The 19,036-nt window shown below is 35.0% G+C and overlaps 2 protein-coding genes and 1 pseudogene across 2 annotated transcripts; all 3 read left to right on the top strand.

Moving 5' to 3' along the window:
• Nucleotides 1-6,276: 6,276 nt before the first annotated feature.
• LOC112515703 lies at nucleotides 6,277-8,939 on the top strand (annotated as a pseudogene).
• Nucleotides 8,940-10,161: 1,222 nt separating this feature from the next.
• LOC112515468 (probable receptor-like protein kinase At2g23200) lies at nucleotides 10,162-12,700 on the top strand. The gene has a single exon (XM_025122309.1). The coding sequence runs from the start codon at nucleotides 10,162-10,164 to the stop codon at nucleotides 12,553-12,555; it is 2,394 nt and encodes a 797-aa protein (XP_024978077.1). The 3' UTR covers nucleotides 12,556-12,700.
• A 3,667-nt stretch (nucleotides 12,701-16,367) lies between these two features.
• On the top strand, nucleotides 16,368-19,036 carry LOC112515655 (probable receptor-like protein kinase At2g23200). The gene has a single exon (XM_025122561.1). The coding sequence runs from the start codon at nucleotides 16,368-16,370 to the stop codon at nucleotides 18,852-18,854; it is 2,487 nt and encodes an 828-aa protein (XP_024978329.1). The 3' UTR covers nucleotides 18,855-19,036.

Below are 19,036 nucleotides of genomic sequence, written 5' to 3'. Positions count from 1 at the left end.
GTAAACTTTGGCTATTTGAGCAAAATGGTTTCTAAAATGGCTACAAGATGAAATCACTTTAATCAAATGGCTATTTACGTAAATTTCCCATAGTATAAAACACCAGTTGGGAATCATTTGGGTTCAAATGGTTTGAAAAATAAGCATACATCAAAAGAGAAATCCGAGTTCGAGGTTCGGAGTCAAAACTCTTGGTTTTCCGTCAATTTCATGTGAGATTCTCAACCATACTTCAGATTTTTATGTCTATATCTTTGTTTTTGAAAGATTTATCAAACTCTAGAAGCATTATTTTTTAGGTTTGTGTTTAAAAGGGTTAATTTTGAAATTTAAAGTTTTGTCCGGTTTTAAATAAAAAACAAAGTTTTAAATGAGAAATTGGGTTTCATTACTTGACGAAAAATTGAGTTATTTATGTTAAAATATTGATAAAAATGTTACCAAGAGTTTGGTGCAAAAAGAATGTATTAAAACGCCTAAAAATCGAGCCATTTCAAGCTTAAAACTCCTTAAAAATGCATCAATGGCTAGGACTGTAAACGAACTGAACGTTCAGCGAACTGTTCGGCGGAAAATTCGTTTATGCTCATTTATTTAATAAATGAACGGACATAAACAATTTTTTTTTGTTCGTTTAGTTAAACGAACGAACATGAACAAGAGTCTCGTTCGTTCATTTATGTTCGTGAACGTTCGTTCATTTACCGTTCGTTTACGTTCGTTCATTTATGTTCGTGAACGTTCGTTCATTTACCGTTCGTTTATGTTCATTTATATAGTAAATTTAATATATAATCTTTTGTTTATTTACTTTGAATTCAAATAATATTTATTTATGTTCCTTTAGCCCGTTCGTTTATGTTTGTTCGTTTACGTTCGTTTAACATGTTAACGAACGAACATAACCAAATACGAACACACCTGGTTTCTAAACGAACGAACACGAACACAAAAGTTTTCGTTCATTTACCGTTCTGTTCGTTCGTTTGTTCGGTTAAGTTAAACGAACGAACATAAACAAGCCTCCGTTCGTATTCGTTAGATTCGTTTACAGCCCTATCCATGGCTAAAGTGTACTAAAATTTATAGATATTCTTATTAAATATTTAAGCTTTAATAAATTACATTAAAGCCTTGAAACTTCTGGAAATTTAATTTCCGTCATAATATTTTTTTGAATATCTCATAAATATCTTTGGATTTATAAAATGCATGTTTGATCTGATTTCAATTATTTATCTTCACAAAATTATCAAGAAGTCTCTACAATTAAGTAACTGATATTTCAAACAATACCTCATATATCTGGCTTCAAGATATTTTCGAAATATTTATACACTTGGAAGCTGGTATTTCAATTAATTATTTTAAAAGGAGTGAGTACAATAAATCATTTATTTAGGTTATTTAAAATTAAGATTTAAAATCTCATAATAATGTGAGTTATTATCGAGCACTTTGGTTTTAGATGAAGCGTTTATAATAAATCGTTTAATTATTTGATGATTGTTATAATTAGATGAAGCGTCGTACTTGAGTTAAACAATTACCGTGACGCTTTAATTTAGAGAGATGGATTTATAAGACTGTAAAACGTTTATTTTGACGTTTTAGATGGGCGTCGAGTTTTAGACTTCGAGTTTGACTAAAGTTAGTTGGGGTTGACCGAGTTGACCAAGGTTGACTTTTGATACGCGTGACCCACGTGGGTTTTAATGATGGGGCCATATTATAATGCTCGGATATGAAGTTTGACTTTGGATCGGGTCAGATTGACCATAGTTGACTTTTGGATAAACTAAGACATTAATTAGATAATGTGGTGTGAAATGTGTAGATCTTATGTCAGAAGTTGTTGGTGGTTGATCTACGTAATCAGGTGAGTTTTCATGAGACTTACAATAGACACATACATATGTATAAAATTATTTTGTTGTGCTATTATTTTATGGTGGTGAATGCTAAGCATGAACTGGTTTTAATAGATGACATCGGTCATATGTTTACATGTATATGGAGTCTTATGTAGTATGCATGCTAAATGTTTTTCGATTTGAAGCATATTGAATGAAAATACTGCAGAAAATTTGAAACAAACATATTAGGATGTGATTAAAATCACTATCCTTAGAATAATATTAGCCCCCACTAAATGCTGTTAGGTTATGGCTAATTTATTCCCAATATTAACCCAATCTAGATTAATGATACATCAAATCATACATCTCCATGAACATCTATATAGTTGCAGGAGTTGAAGAGAAGAAGAGAAAAAAAATAAGAAAAAGTAGTGCAACGATTCTAATAAGATGTTAGATATAGATATATATATATATATATATGTATATATATATACATATATATATATGTATATATACATATACATATATATATATGTATATATATATATATGGACTATGGGTAACGGAAAAACTGTTAGTGGATAAGATCTTAAACTGCTAGTACTAGTGTTGTCTTTTGATCCATTAACAATTTTTATGTCAACCCAAATCAAGTAGAAAATCAAGCCCAAATCCTCTTTATATAGAATAAGACTTATAAACCACTCTCATATTAGCTCCTCTTTCTATGTAGGACAAAGTTTCCAACTATTGAAGACTATATCCAACAGATATTTAGCATGCTTATGTTTTCAGTTGATTGAAATTGTACAAATGGTACGTAGTTTGGAGTATGAAGTGTCAATTTCGTTCATCACACTTGAGGGGAGGCACGACCCCGAAATAGGTGACTGACTATGTGCGAGTCGTATACACCAAGAAATGCATGTGACATAGAAGCATGACCTCGTAATGGTTTACTGGCTATGGGTGAGTTGTACACACCTAAGGAATGCTTGGAACTTATCAATCGTTACTCGTTGAGACATTTATGAGGTTTCATTTATTTCAGAGTTAAATGTTTTCATAAAATGCATATTATTTTATACAAAGTTTGTATGTTTGATATATATATGACAAGATATAGTTTCACTCACGCAAACTATGAACTCACTGAACTCTATAAGCTGACTATAGATGCATCACAGGTCCATGTAGTTCGAGGTTGGATAAGGACAAAAGACATGCTTAGAGACTTGTTTGTTCTGATCTTAAATACGATTTTTTGTTTAGATGTTTATGTATGGATCAGTTGTAACTTACTTAGTATGAGACGGTTAGCTTTTAAGTTACATGTTTATGTATTTTGAAGACTTATGCTGTGAATTTATCCGTCATTTTGAAGTACCTTTGAAGAATTTGTTTTAGATTACGTAACATTTTTCATGGGAAAAACGAGGGTGTTACATAAAACATTTACTTCCAAAATGTAGATCCTAAAATATTTATTTCCAAAATATGTTATATTATCATGTAATTTGTTCTGAAAATAAAAAAAAATTCATATAGGCCCTTTATCAAACACTTACCGGGTTCAATACCTTATTGGATGAGTATAATAATGATCGATAATCTTACCCAGTAAGTGGGAAGGGAAAGATATATAGTTTTACCCTGGTAAGTGACTCTTACCCCAGTGCTTACCAAATAATAAAAGTTTACTATCAATCTATTTTGATGGCCGAAAATGTTACCCGATAAGATAAGTGAGAACTATAACTCTTGTTAGTAATGTTCACTCAGTAGCCGTTAGGTGAACAACCCATTAATCATTAAAACATATTATTTGGTTATTTCTCTAAATTCCAAATAACCCTGAATGAGCTTTTATAATTCATTTCCCAACCACGTCCGAAATGAAGTAAACGGCCGATACTAACCAATCAACACACAAGTTCGGACCAATTAAATTAGATTACGTGTATTTACAACAAAAGTAAAGATTGAAGTATAAAGAGAATTTCAACCACAAACCATGTCAAAAAAAATTTGATTAATCTGGATATCCAACCCGCTATGTGAGCCGACTAATCCCAGGACAACCACCTGCTTTGCAGATAGTCTGCAGTCACTGCATTTGAATTTCCGTGGCCACAATATGATAAACCTTACATTATGAAACACTCTAGATATTTATGGATGATGAGAAATTTCATTTATTATGATCATGACTTTAGATTGAGAGACCGTTTACCAAATGCTTACTTGGGTAAGCGCTTACCAAGTTATATTATCTTACCAGATATATATTATCTTACCGGAGAGAGAAGAGAAGAGGGAGGAAAGTTTTAAAATACCAAAAATATCCTTGCATTAATATTTTAATTCAAAATTGCTAAAATTATAAATTTCCTAATTTATCTATTGATTTGTGGTTAATATTGGTTCTCATAGTTACCACAAACTAATTAGTTATCATTTGATTAGGTCCCTATATATATATATATATATATATATATATATATATATATATATATATATCAAAACACCTTAACATAATATAACCAATTACTAACCATCCACTAAGCTTAATTAAGATGAAAACCACACCCCCTTAGTCCCTTATTAACAAAAAAATTAAAGTCTAAAAATTAACTCTAAACGAATAACCATCTGACGCCTTAAAATGGAATAAGTAAATAAACTTCAAAAAAGGAAAATAATAAAATAAGAAAATAAAATGATTTTTTATTTTATTGGGTCAAAAAATAGGAAGAAAAAAGTAAGGTGACGTTTGTTTTTTAAAATGTGCTGAAATTTAAAGTATGATTTTACTTCTGATTTATAAGAGATGGTTCTGAAGTCTGAAATCTAGATCAGTAAAATTGTTTGTTTTTACATTTGAAGTTTGAAATCTGAATCGGTCAAATTAGTGAAAAAATATAAAAGATAAATATTTTTTGCTAACAAATCTCTTTCAGCCCCCCAAAATAAGAACCATTTGATAGAAGGCAGATTAGTATTAAGAGGTATTAAGAGATACGTTTACCACTTAAAATTTCAGAGGACATTTACAGCTTTTAAACTCTTATTTTAGAAATGAAACAAACGCTCTTAATATCTAAACGTCTAAACGAATCGGACTTCAGAGGTATTAAGAGGTAATTTTGAAAAAAACAAATAGACGCTAAATAAAATGTATCATGTCACTTAATGAAAATGATAAGTGAATAAAAGAGATTATATTTATTTGGACTGAAAATGTTAAACCATGTCGTCAATAGGGGTTAAAAATGCAAACCTGGCCAAAATAGTGAGAAGAGGGGCTGAATGGAATAGACAAAAAGTTTAGGCCGAATGTAATACTTCTAGAAGTTCGAGGACCTATTATGTCAGAATAACAAGTTTGTTTAACTTTCAGATATCTGGAGACAACAAAATCTCTTGAAAATTTGCTTTTGGTTCTATTTGTCAATCAATAAGCCAAAAAAAATTCAATAAATAAAGGAAATTAATTATTGAACTTTTTGGTTCAAACAAATTGAGTTTTGATCGAGTTCAAGAGAGAAAACCGAGTTCAAACTCGGAGTTAGAAACATCGGTTTTTCACCGATTGAATGTAAAATACTCAACCAAATTTCGAGTTTTTTATATTTTAGTTTCGCATTTTAATCATCTATCAAATCCTAATTATTGTGTGTCTAATATTTTAATTTAGAAGATCAGGTTTTGTTGAACTAATCTCTCCGCCTACGGTGTTGCAGGTGTGTCATCCAGGATAAATAGTTGGACGTTGGCGTACATATATACAATGAAACAAATATACCAAAACAGTACGTACATTTAAAAAAGATTATTGATGAAATATATTTTGATTAAAAAAATATTTTATCAATGATTTTTTAAATAAAAACAAATTTAAAAAGTATTACTAGTTAATTTTTTTAATTAAAATAAAATATATTTTACATATATATCTTGAATAAAAAAATATTTAAAAAAATTATGATAAAATTTATTTTAATTAAAATAAAATATATTTTATTTTTAATTAAAATAAATTTTATCAATAATTTTTTATAAATATAAGTAATTTTTTGGTATATTTGTTTATTTTTATAGATCTAAGTATTTTTTTGGTTCACAAAATATTTAGACACTTAATTATTCAAAATATGAAAGTTTATTGGTTTTTTTTTCAGATTTTTTCATTATTTTACCACATAAACTAGTTGTATAGGTCATAAAAATATCTAAAACAGGTTTTAAAAAGTCCAATAAATTATTATACATATTTTAAAATGTCTAAAAATTTATTTATTTTACAAAATTATCAAAAAACTTAATTATTCTAAACACTAAATTTCATTGAGTATTTTTACTTTGCCCTATCGTCTACGGTAAACCACTAAACAAAATTGAATTATTTTAGCACATGCACGGCGTCTTCATCCACTCCCGTTCACCTTTTATACATTGTCGGCTTCCTCCAAAATCAGTAATCACACCACTCGAACCAGAAAAGCTTCTTCGCTTAGCTTCAATGGCGTCCATACGATCTTTCTCTCTCCTCACCTTCTTCTCCTTCTTCTCACTTGTTTCCTCAAACTCACAGTACTATGTCTTCCCGAACCGCCACTTCATCAACTGTGGATCAAACTCCAACATAGACTTCACCGGCAAGACATTCGTCGGCGACGTTAAACCCATTTTTTTCTCGATCTCCGATGACACCTCCGCCGTAGAAATCAACAGCAATTCGGAACCTATCTACCGAACAGCAAGAGTTTTCAAGAAAAAATCATGGTACGAACTCGAAGCAGATGGAACCAACACTTTCGTGATGGTACGACTTCATTTTTCCCCAATGTCTGCAAATAAACTGATCAAAGTTCCGAAATTCGATGTTTCGATTTTGGGATTCTCTTTGTTATCCAGTTTTAGCGTCGTCGGAAACTCGACTGTAATTAGAGAATTTATAATCCCGATTGGATCTGAACGAAGCTTCAGAATCGAGTTCACACCAACCGATCGTTCATCTTCTGCATTTGTGAACGCCATTGAAGCATTCACCACACCACCTGATCTCTTCATCCACCTTGTAAAGTTACCTCATTTATCAGTCACCGGAAAATATGGTGATTTTGAGAACTTAGCATCGGATTATGCTTTCAACCCAATTCATAGAATTAACGTTGGGGGACAGAAGATTGACGTAGAACAAGACAGCTTAAGAAGAATTTGGGTTCCTGATGATTCCTTCATCTTAAACAGTAAACAAGCAAAAACCCATTCTTTCGACGGCCGGATTATTCATGTAGACGGCGGCGCCACCGTATTCGATGCTCCTGATGATGTGTACAGAACAGCCAAACAACTCGACATAGATTCGAACAATACTTCATGGAATTTTGGTGTTAATAAGAAAGCCATGTACCTAGTTCGAGCTCATTTCTGCAACATTATAAGCTCCAGTGTCTTTGATTCAAATTCTGCCTTCAATTTCTTCATCTACAGCCACCCGAAAGCGATCAAATGGGGTGAAAAAAGGATCGAAGCCGCATTTTTTGACGATTTCGTGGTGGATTCGGATGATTCCGGGCTTGTGAATATCAGTATCAGTCGGATTCTCGATAACGATCAAATGGCGTTCTTGAACGGGGTCGAGATCATGGAGTTATTGAAGAATTCCGGCCCTAATCATCAGGGGAGTGACGGGAATTCGAAGGATTACAAGAGTGTACATGTGTTTGTAATGGTTGGATGTGTGGCTTTTGTGATGATTTTGTTAGTAGGGGTTTTTATCGGGGTGAAGTATGCGAAAGTAAAACCGAGATCTCGTGCAAAGATATTGTATGACGGGGATTCGGATACGAGCATAACCGTCGAGCCAAATTTGAAACTCAGTCTCAAGGTTCCGTTTGCCGATATATCGCGCGCCACGAATAATTTAACGAGAGTTTGATGATTGGTAGCGGAGGTTTCGGGAAGGTCTATAAAGGAATTCTCGCAAATGGTAGGAAAGTTGCGGTGAAAAGAGGCGAAAAGGGACACGGGCAAGGCCAGCCCGAGTTTGTGACGGAGATCTTGGTGTTGTCGAGGATACGACACTGCCATCTGGTTTCCTTGATCGGGTATTGTGACGAGAATTCGGAGATGATTCTGGTGTACGAGTTTATGGAGAAGGGTGCTCTTCAAGATCATTTGTATAACGCTAACGAAAATCACCCGAAGCTCTCATGGAATAAAAGACTTGAGATCTGCATCGACGCGGCCGAAGGTCTACATTACCTTCACACGGGTTCGGATGACGGAATAATTCATCGTGACATCAAGTCGACAAACATCTTGCTCGACAAAGATTACGTTGCAAAAGTGGCTGATTTCGGAATGTCTCGATCGGATAATGTCGATCCAATTGAGGCTTCATTTATCAAAGGAAGTTTCGGGTATATGGATCCCGAATACTTCGGTTACTTGAAATTGACTAAAAAATCAGATGTTTACTCGTTCGGAGTTGTTCTACTTGAAGTACTGTGTGCAAGGCCGGCTATTGATACCACGCTTCCGGAAGAGAGCGTGAATTTGGCCAATTGGGCGATTAAAGAGATAGAAAACGGGAATGTTGATGCGATAATTGATCCGTTTCTTGCCGGTACGATAAATACGAATTCGTTAAGAACATTTGTCGAAACCGTGAAGGGAAGTTTGAAAGTGACGGGAGACGAGAGGCCGAGCATGGACAATGTGAAATGGAACTTAAAATACGCATTGAGTTCCCAACAAATGGCGGTGGATCGAGAGCCACACGAAGATAGTTTCATGAACAGTTCGTTAAATCTGCCAACGTCGATGATTCATCAATTGCGTTCTTATGGCACCGATTATTCCGAACAGAACGATAATTCGGCTTCGAGTAATGCAAGTGGAAACCAAGCTCTATTTTCTCAATTGAAGATCGATGAAGCTCGATAGTACAGAGTCGACGTGCGTTTCCTTAGGGGTCAAGGTTTATAGTCGTCGTTTTATCTATTTTGGTTCGAACCATGATACCGATGTGTGTTGGTTTATTTCAAGTAGTTCGTTATGTTTGTGAGGGTACGTGAAATCCATTTGAATTCTAGTTTGGCTATGATAAACTAGTTGGTAGTTGATGAATAAATCACGTTTAATAAAAAGTAGATAAAAATATAAAATGATCAAAAATGACATCTTAAAAAAATAGTAAATTATAACATTTTATAATATAATTAAAACAAATTTCTATTAATATAATAGGTTAATTAGTAACAAAAATTAATAATATAATATCTTAATTAGAAGAAATTTAAATTTATTATTATATACCGGAAGGATACTCGTGCAATTCAGTGAAATACATTTTGATTTTAATATTTCATTTTATTCTTTATTTCAGTTGATGTTATAGTATGGTTTTATGTGATTTTGAAAAAAACGATAATATTTTTATTTTTGAACAAAATATAAATTTGAAGATATCATAAAAAATTGACAAAAATATATCGATATTAGTATCAAAATTAACTATTTAAAATTCATGTTTTTTGTGTAACTTTTTAATTCAATTTTTTATTATAATTTAATTTAGGTTCAATAACGAAGTAATTTATATTTGATTTAATAATATAATTTTCTTATAAAGATAATAATTAATTATTTTGTTAGAATTCGATAATTATATTAATTATATTTTAGATTTTTTATATTTTAAAATGAGATGTTTATCTTTTATTTGATTATGTTTATCCACAGTTAGTTACACGAATTCAAACATAGACCTTTAATAAGTTGTACTTATACATAATTTACTTGTAATCTTGAATTTTAAGTAATATGCATCAATATACATTACTTTATACATAAAAAATGATTTTTAAAAGTTTTTATCAAATGTTTTATAATATAGTATAGATATATAAACTTATATTTAAATAATATAAATATAATTCTTTTTATTAACATTTATTACTACATTCATCGTACTATTTATTACGTTATTCTTTAACCAAAAACATACAAAATAAGTGGTTACTGATGTCTCAAAGTCCATCTTATATATTACTTTTATTCAAATGTCCATTATTTTATAAATTTAAAAACCTATAAAAATGCCAATAATATCACGATTATTATTTTTATTTAATGATGAATAATTAATAATTAATAAAAAATAAAATATTTGTTTTATTCATAAATTTTCAAATATGAATTTCCAGCCACTTGATACGTCTTCCCGATTGTCTTCTTCCTACCCGTGAATCATCATTCAATTCGAATCAGAAATTCTCCGATTGCTTCAATGGAATCCGCCATTTCTTTCTCTCTCATCATCCTTCTCTCTTCTCTCTCACTGGTTTCCTCGCAGTACGTCTTACCGGACCACCACTTCATCAACTGTGGATCAAACTCTGAAATCGATTTCACCGGCAAGAATTTCGTCGGAGATTTCAACCCCTCAACTTTCTCAGTCTCCGGCGGCAGCGCCGTCGCAGAAAACAACAACCCGCCATCCAATACGCCGCCAATCTACCGAACAGCAAGAGTTTTCACTCAGAAATCATGGTACGAACTCCAAGCAGACGAAATCAATACTTTCGTGATGGTACGTCTCCATTTTTTCCCAATCTCTTCTCAATATTTCGATTCGAAATTCGAAGTTTCGGTTTCTGGGTTCAATCTGCTATCCGATTTTAACGTCGGAAATGCGACTGTAATTCGAGAGTTTATAATCCCGATTGGATCGGGACGAAGATTCAGAATCGAGTTCACACCCTCCGCCGGCTCATCTTCTGCATTTGTAAACGCCATTGAAGCTTTCACCACGCCACCTGACTTGTTCACCTCCGGCGGCGTCGCCTTACCTCATATTTCACCCGCCGGAAAAAATGGCGATATTGAGAACATAACGTCTTATGCTTTCCACCCAATTCATCGAATTAACGTTGGAGGAGATATGATTGACGTAACCAATGACACCTTAAGAAGAAATTGGGTACCTGATGATCCCTTCATCTTCAAGATCGAAGCTGCAAAAAACAGCACCCGTTTTGATGGCCGGATTAATTTTCAGCAAGGCGGAGCATCCTCTTTTGATGCTCCTGATGATGTTTACAAAACCGCCAAAGAATTGAACAACAGTTTGGTCAATATAACATGGAATTTTGGAGTTAATCGAAACGCCATGTATCTGGTTCGAGCTCATTTCTGCGATATTATAAGTATCGGCCACGTTAATCCTTCCGACACCTTCAATTTCTTCATTTACAACCACCACAAGACGGTGATTTCACCGGGAACCACAATGCCGTGGTTGCATGCTCCGTTTTATGTTGAAACGGTGGTGGATTCCGGCGATTCACGGTTTGTGAATATCAGTATCGGTGCGATTCGTGGCAACTATGATCAGCCGGCGTTCTTGAACGGGATCGAGATCATGGAGTTATTGATGAATTCGGGTGCAGTTGATCAACCGAGCACGAGGAAGACGAAGACCGTGTACATTGTGGTCGGATGTGTCGTTGGGGCTGTGGCTATTGTGTTGATTCTATTAGTAGGAGTCCTCATTGGGTTGAAGTTACGAAAAGTAAAAACCGACATTATCGATCCGTTGCCAATTTCCGATTTGAACCTAAGGATCCCATTTGCCGATATATTGCTTGCCACGAATAATTTCGACGAGAATTTGAGGATCGGCAAAGGAGGTTTTGGGACGGTTTATAAAGGAACTCTTCCTAACGGTGAAATAGTTGCGGTGAAAAGAGGTCAAACGGGACACGGACAGGGTCGACTGGAGTTTGTGACGGAGATCACGGTGTTTGCAAAGATACAACACCTACATTTAGTTTCCTTGATCGGGTATTGCGACGAGAAGTCTGAGATGATACTAGTGTACGAGTTCATGGAGAGGGGTACTCTTCAAGATCATTTGTATAACACTAACGAAGATCAGCCGAAGCTCTCATGGAATAAAAGACTCGAGGTCTGTATCGGTGCCGCTCAAGGTTTGCATTACCTTCACACGGGTTTGGTAGGGGGAATAATTCATCGCGATGTCAAGTCAACAAACATCTTGCTCGACAAACAATATGTTGCCAAAGTAGCCGATTTCGGGATATCCCGATTAGGTAACAAGGATCAAACCGATTTTTCCGAAATCAAAGGAAGTTTCGGGTATCTGGATCCCGAATATTTTAAATGCGGGAAACTGACTCAAAAATCCGATGTTTACTCCTTCGGAGTCGTTCTACTTGAAGTACTTTGTGCAAGACTGGCTCTTGATCACAAGCTTCCCCAAAATGAAATGAATTTGGTTGAATGGGCGATTAAGCAGATAAACGACGGGAATGTCGAGAAAATAACCGATCCGTTTCTTGCTGGTACGATAAATCCGACTTCGTTAACGAAATTTTTGGCAACAGTCAGGAGGTGCTTGGAGGACACAGGAGACGAGAGACCCAATATGGTCGATGTGTTATACGACTTACAATACACGTTGAAACTTGAAGAGATGGAGACCGATGGAGAGACATTCGTAGATAGCTTTACCGACCCTTCGTTGCAGTTTCCGATGTCGATGATTCTTAGATTGCCTTCTCATGTTGTCGACGATTCCAATGTGAAAGATGACTCAATATTAAGCTATCCGAGTGAAAGTCAGGGGTTTTCCGAATTGAAGATCAATGAAACTCGATAGTTTATTGTAATCGTGGTGCATTCCACAAGGGTCAAGGTTCATACTCGATGTACAATTTATTTTGCTTGAGACCTTACTAATAATATGTATATGTGTTTTACTTTGAACCAGTCGAACGGTGTTTATAAGTGAAGTAAAATCGATTGAACTAAGTTACGCATATCTGGTTTTTCAAACTCCATCAATTACCACTGCGATTTCGAAGTTACAACATACCCTCTCAGTCTCAATTTATTTTCACCGTTCATCCTTTGCCCTAACGGACATTATATCCATCCATGAAGTCAGGGTCATTTCAGTCATTTTGGTTTTGTTAATTGTTGTTAAAAATGTTAGTGTACAACTTGCTTTTACCATTCATAAGGGAATTAAATCCATCCATTAAGTTGATAACATTGGTTTATATATATATATATATATATATGTGTGTGTGTGTGTGTAGGGTTGCGTTACTGTGAGAAGAAGAGTTAAGGTGAAAATTGTGAGAAAGATCTTCATCCTTAGATACACATTAGGATGAGATGCACTGGATCAATCACCGTATTTTTTTTTTCTTACGTTTCTCACCTTAGCCCTGCTTTTCATTGGTAGGTTTGAGATTAAAGGTGATCAAAAGTCCAGATCATTTCTTACGTTTCTCATTTTAACTCTTTATCTCACACGATCTTTTGCTTATAAAATAAAACACGCCCTCTCTTCCGGCCAACTCCTCATGATTCCTAATGAGACAGTTGTTCTTTAGAGAGCTAACAAGCTCAAAAAAGGTGTTTGTTAATATTATGGTTGAAGACTCTGAATGCGAAGACTGAAGCAAGACCGTCATGAGGAATACAGTTTCTTATGAATTTGATTCGATAGTGTTCAGGCATCTGAGACAACAATTGAAGTCTGCTTGAAAAAAAAAGAGCAAAGAAATTGATTAGAGAGTCAAAGAAACATAGGTAAGCAATCTTTTGTAGGGTCGGGATTTATCAATAACACAATGCAAATGATTCGAATGTCCCAAACAAACAAGTGAAATCCACATGTAAATTGGACCCCAAACAACAAATACAGATAAACAAGTAGATGATAATAATAATAAGAGACTGTTTTAATTACTGAATATTATTAAAGAAATGCATCATTAATGTTTGTTAATGGTCACGGTTGGAATTCTTTATAATTTGATTTCTTAATTAGTCATAATTCAGTTTCTATTTATCGTATCAATTAATTTTATCGTATCACTTTTTCTTCAAGTAAAATACCCACAATACCCTTCTTGTATCTTCTGGTTCTTAAAAAAAGGATAAAAATTAAATACATTTCATAGTCAAGTCTTTTCGATTCGACCTTATTTACCACTAACACAATTAATTTTATAAATAAGAATAAGATTTTTTTAACAAAGTTAGTCAGAGGGACAAAAAAAAAACCCAGGGGAACAAAAAAAGCAGTTTTCAAACTATAAGGATGAAAATTGTTATAAACACCAAACCATATGGACTAAAATTGTAGTTTACTTAAATATATATCATCTAACAAGTAGGGGTGTTCATGGGTTGGGTTGATCGGGTTAAATACATTTGAACAACTCAACCTAATGCTTGCGGTTTGAAAAAATCTTAACTCAACTCAACCCAACCCATCGGGTTAGTCGGGTTGATACTTTGGTATATCAAATATTCTTCTAACATTGAATATATTATTTATCTACTCATAGTTTCTTTTTCATCATCAACCAGTTGATACAACTTATCCATATTTCTTACATATATCATATTCAGTTAATTTTCTCAATTTACATATATATGTTTACAGTTACTGAACATATATATGAATGAGTTATATAGAGATATGAATAGATTGAAAATATGTGTATATGAAAAGCATACATGATAGTGTAATTGTCTAATGTATATACTAATAGAAATTCAACAATCATATTAAATTCAATAAATAAAAAAATATCGGGTTCATCGGGTTGGGTTGAGTTCAAATAATAGTAACCCAATATCAACCCAATACATACGGTTTGACAATTTTACAACTCGATTAAATATCGGATTACTTCAGACTGAATTATTTTGCATTAGATTGGATTGGATTGGATTGGATTGATCAGATTTTTTAGCACCCTTCCTAAAACGTAACAACTTTTGACACGTCTATGAATATCTATATTAAAGAAAGTATTGAATATTAAATGTAAAAAATATGAGTGGACGACGTCGTCTTATCAACTTTTTTTCTTTCTCTTTTTGTTTCAATCATATCCGACAATAATCTTAAATAATTTATCATCCATTTGGTAAAGATTAATAATCCAATTCCATTTTTAGCGGATTAGACGTGTAAATAAATCATTTAACAACTTAAATGGTTGTTTGCTTATTTCTTAATACGTTCACTAAGAAATAGCCCTTGAATTGTTAAAAGATGAATCTTGTTTGGTAAAAAAGAAAGCATGTCTCTTAATTGTTCTAAAACGCTCTGAATGATTTTTTATCATTAGTCTCTTTTAACCATTCAGCACCATAATTTCATTGTAAACAATTACCAAACAATTATATTTCATTTTGCACTGTATCATGAGAGTCTTTTAATCGTTTTGACTAATTAACCATTCTGCACCAAACCATTTACCAACTACCAAACAATCTCTAAGTCTAGGTATACGGGTGTTTAATGATGAGCTCTCCTTGATTTATACATATTAAAGGTCAAAAGATGAGACTTGTGACTTAGGTCTTTTGATCTGATAAGGGCTTAAGATGCTTCCACAAAGATATAAATGGGTAGCCTTGCGACCTTAGTTGCGTAATAGGTCGCACAACTCACTGGAATATTGGGACTCTGATACAGTAACTTACGCAGGTATTTCCGCGACCTTACCCACGCGACAAGCCATGTAACTCTATGGATTGTTCCTGTGGTACTCCCCGCAACTTAAGTTGCGCCGCCAGGTCATGCAACTCTCTGTTCTCACCTGAGAATTATGCATGTTGAGAAGGCAAACGTGTGTATGTGTATGTATATATATATATATATATATATGTTCGTTTCTGGGAAATTATACACGAAGTTCAAGGTTTCACTCACATTTTTGACACCAAAATCCATCACCAAACATCCTTTAATTTGCAAGATTCAATGTTGTATCCTTTAGACAAATGTCTCTACTACCAGTGAATTTTGTTTTTCAACACTGCATTTGTGCAGGCCTCAGTCGGGTTTGATTTCTCGAAAAATCTGCAAATTACAAGTATGATTCTTGCATTCTAACCATTGTCGTTATTTTATGCTCATTGCAAGATTTTGTATAAGAATCTTTCATTTTTTTGTAAATTTCCGATATAAATATATACATATTTCTCATTATGATTGATTACTCCCAACTTTATGTTTCTGAGTAACTTGAAACAATTACAATAACGTTATAAGTTTAACCACGGGAATTTTTTGTATCTTAGGTGATGTAAATCAGATAAATGCTAAAAATGGTTTAACTTCACAATTTTTTTGTAACCTTTACAGTGTTTTGTTGTGAAGATTTGACTTTTTTTTACCTTCGGAGCGTTTTACTATGATTTCAAGTATAAAAAAAATGATTACACGCATACGAAAACAAAAAATGATAAAATAACAATTAAAAAAAAAAAAAATGTCATGTTCATGAATAATCCATTTACAACCACTGGTCTGGATGCTCGTCTTTCCGGTCGTCGTCAACTCCCCCCTCCACCTCCAACTTTACACGCTGTCTTCTTCCTTCCCTGAATCAAACCAATAATTATTCCGTTCCAACCAGAAATCCTTCAATCGCTTCAATGGAATCCACCATTCCTTTCTCTCTCATCATCCTTCTCTCTTCTCTCTCACTAGTTTTCTCACAGTACGTCTTACCGGACCACCACTTCATCAACTGTGGATCAAACTCTGATATCGATTTCACCGGCAAGAAATTCGTCGGAGATTTCAACCCCTCTACTTTCAGAGTCTCCGGCGGCACCGCCGCCGAAAAAAACAACAACCCGCCGTCCAACACGCCTCTAATCTACCAAACAGCAAGAGTTTTCACTAAGAAATCATGGTACGAACTCCAAGCAGACGAGATCAATACTTTTGTGATGGTACGTCTCCATTTTCTCCCAATCTCTTCTCAATATTTCGATTCGAAATTCGAAGTTTCGGTTTCTGGGTTCAATCTGTTATCTGATTTTATCGTCGGAAACGAGACTGTAAAAATTGAAGAGTTCATAATCCCGATTCGATCGGAACGAATATTCAGAATCGAGTTCACACCGTCCGCTGGTTCATCTTCTGCATTTGTAAACGCTATTGAAGCTTTCACCACACCATCGGACTTGTTCACCGACGGCGTCGTCCCTTTACCTCGTATTTCACCCGCCGGAAAAAAAGGCGATATCGAGGACATAACGTCGTCTTATGCTTTCAACCCAATTCATCGAATTAACGTTGGAGGAGATATGATGGACGAAACGAATGACACGTTACGAAGAAAATGGGTACCTGATGATTTGTTCATCTACAAGAACGAAACTGCAATAACAAGCACTCCTTACGGCCAAATTACTTACCGACCCGGCGGAGCAACCTCCACCAGTGCTCCTGAAGATGTTTATAGAACAGCCAAACAATCGAACGGCAATTTGGTCAATATAACATGGACTTTCGGAGTTAATCGAAGTGCCATGTATCTGGTTCGAGCTCATTTCTGCGACATTGTAAGCAGGGGTGCGGTGAATTCTAACGACGGTTTCAATTTCTTCGTCTACAATGAGCACAAAGAGCCGATTTTTCCCTCTAAACGATTGGCATGGTTGGCAGCTCCGTTTTATGTCGACATGGTGGTGGATTCCGGCGATTCACCATTTGTGAATATCAGTATCGGTGCGATTCGTGGAAGTAACCAGATGCCGTTCTTGAACGGGGTCGAGATCATGGAATTGTTGAAGGATTCCGGTTTTGTTGAAAGGTCCAACAACAACAACAAGAAGAATCGCACGACTTTGTTCATCGTGGTTGGATGTGTTATCGGAGGTGTGGCTATCGGGTTGATTTTGTTTGTTGGTTTCTTCATCGGTTCGAAGTACGGGAAAGTGAAACCGGTGGTCGGGGCGAAATCGGAGTCGAATGCGGTGCCATCGTATGGTGCGAGTTCGTATACGAGCAACATTATCGACTTTACCATCAACCATCCGTCACCAATTCCTAATTTGAGACTAAACCTACGAATCCCGTTTGTCGATATATTGCATGCCACGAATAATTTCGCCGAGAATTTGATGATCGGCAAAGGAGGTTTCGGGACGGTCTATAAAGGAACTCTTCTGAATGGTGAAGTAGTTGCTGTGAAAAGAGGTCAAACGGGACATGGACAGGGTCGACCGGAGTTTGTGACGGAGATCACGGTGTTCGCAAGGATACGACACCGGCATCTGGTTTCCTTGATCGGGTATTGTGATGAGAAGTCCGAGATGATTCTCGTGTACGAGTTTATGGAGAAGGGTACTCTTCAAGATCATTTGTATAACGCTAATGAAAATCAGCCGAAGCTCTCATGGAATAAAAGACTCGAGATCTGTATCGGTGCTGCTCAGGGTTTGCATTACCTTCACACAGGTTTGGAAGGCGGGATAATTCATCGCGATGTCAAATCGACAAACATCTTGCTTAACAAACAATACGTCGCGAAAGTTGCTGATTTTGGGATATCCCGATTAGGTAACGAGGATCAGAGTGAGATGTCGGGTATCAAAGGCAGTTTCGGGTATCTGGATCCTGAATACTTTAAATGCGGGACTCTAACTCAGAAATCCGATGTTTACTCTTTCGGCATTGTTCTACTCGAAGTACTTTGTGCACGTGCGGCTCTCGATCACAAGCTTCCCGAAAAGGAAATAAATTTGGCTGAATGGGCGATTAAGCAGATAAATGATGGAAATGTCGAGGATATAATCGACCCATATCTTGCGGGTAAGATAAATATAAATTCGTTAAGGAAATTCATGTCAACAGTCGGGCGATGTTTAATGGATACGGGAGACGAGAGGCCGAATATGGTCGATGTCTTATGGGACTTGGAATACGTTTTGAAACTTCATCAAGTGGCGACGGACAAAGAGCCATACGAAGATAGTACGATCAACACTTCAATGCAATTGCCGATGTCGGTGATACATCGGTTGCCTTCTCAACTTAACGATGATTCCAATGTGAACGATAACTCAGCGTTGAGCTATCCGAGTGAAAGCCAGGTATTTTCGCAATTGAACATCGACGGGGCTCGATAGTACATGGTAGTCGTGGCGCATCCCGAAAGTGTCCAGGCCCATTCTCGTTGTATAAGTTATTTTGCTCGAGGTCTTACATATACATAGGTATTATCGAAGATGGACGTAAAAGGATAAAAGTTTGTTGTCTCAAAATCTTACGTCTTACTGATAAAATTAAGACACATCAGACTTTTATATCT

This window comes from Cynara cardunculus (assembly GCF_001531365.2).
Source record: "Cynara cardunculus var. scolymus isolate 2C chromosome LG 7, CcrdV1, whole genome shotgun sequence".
In the NCBI taxonomy this organism is placed as follows: Eukaryota; Viridiplantae; Streptophyta; class Magnoliopsida; order Asterales; family Asteraceae; genus Cynara; species Cynara cardunculus.
The sequence above is the reverse complement of the archived record's forward strand: the minus strand, read 5'-3'. Positions and strand labels throughout refer to the sequence as shown.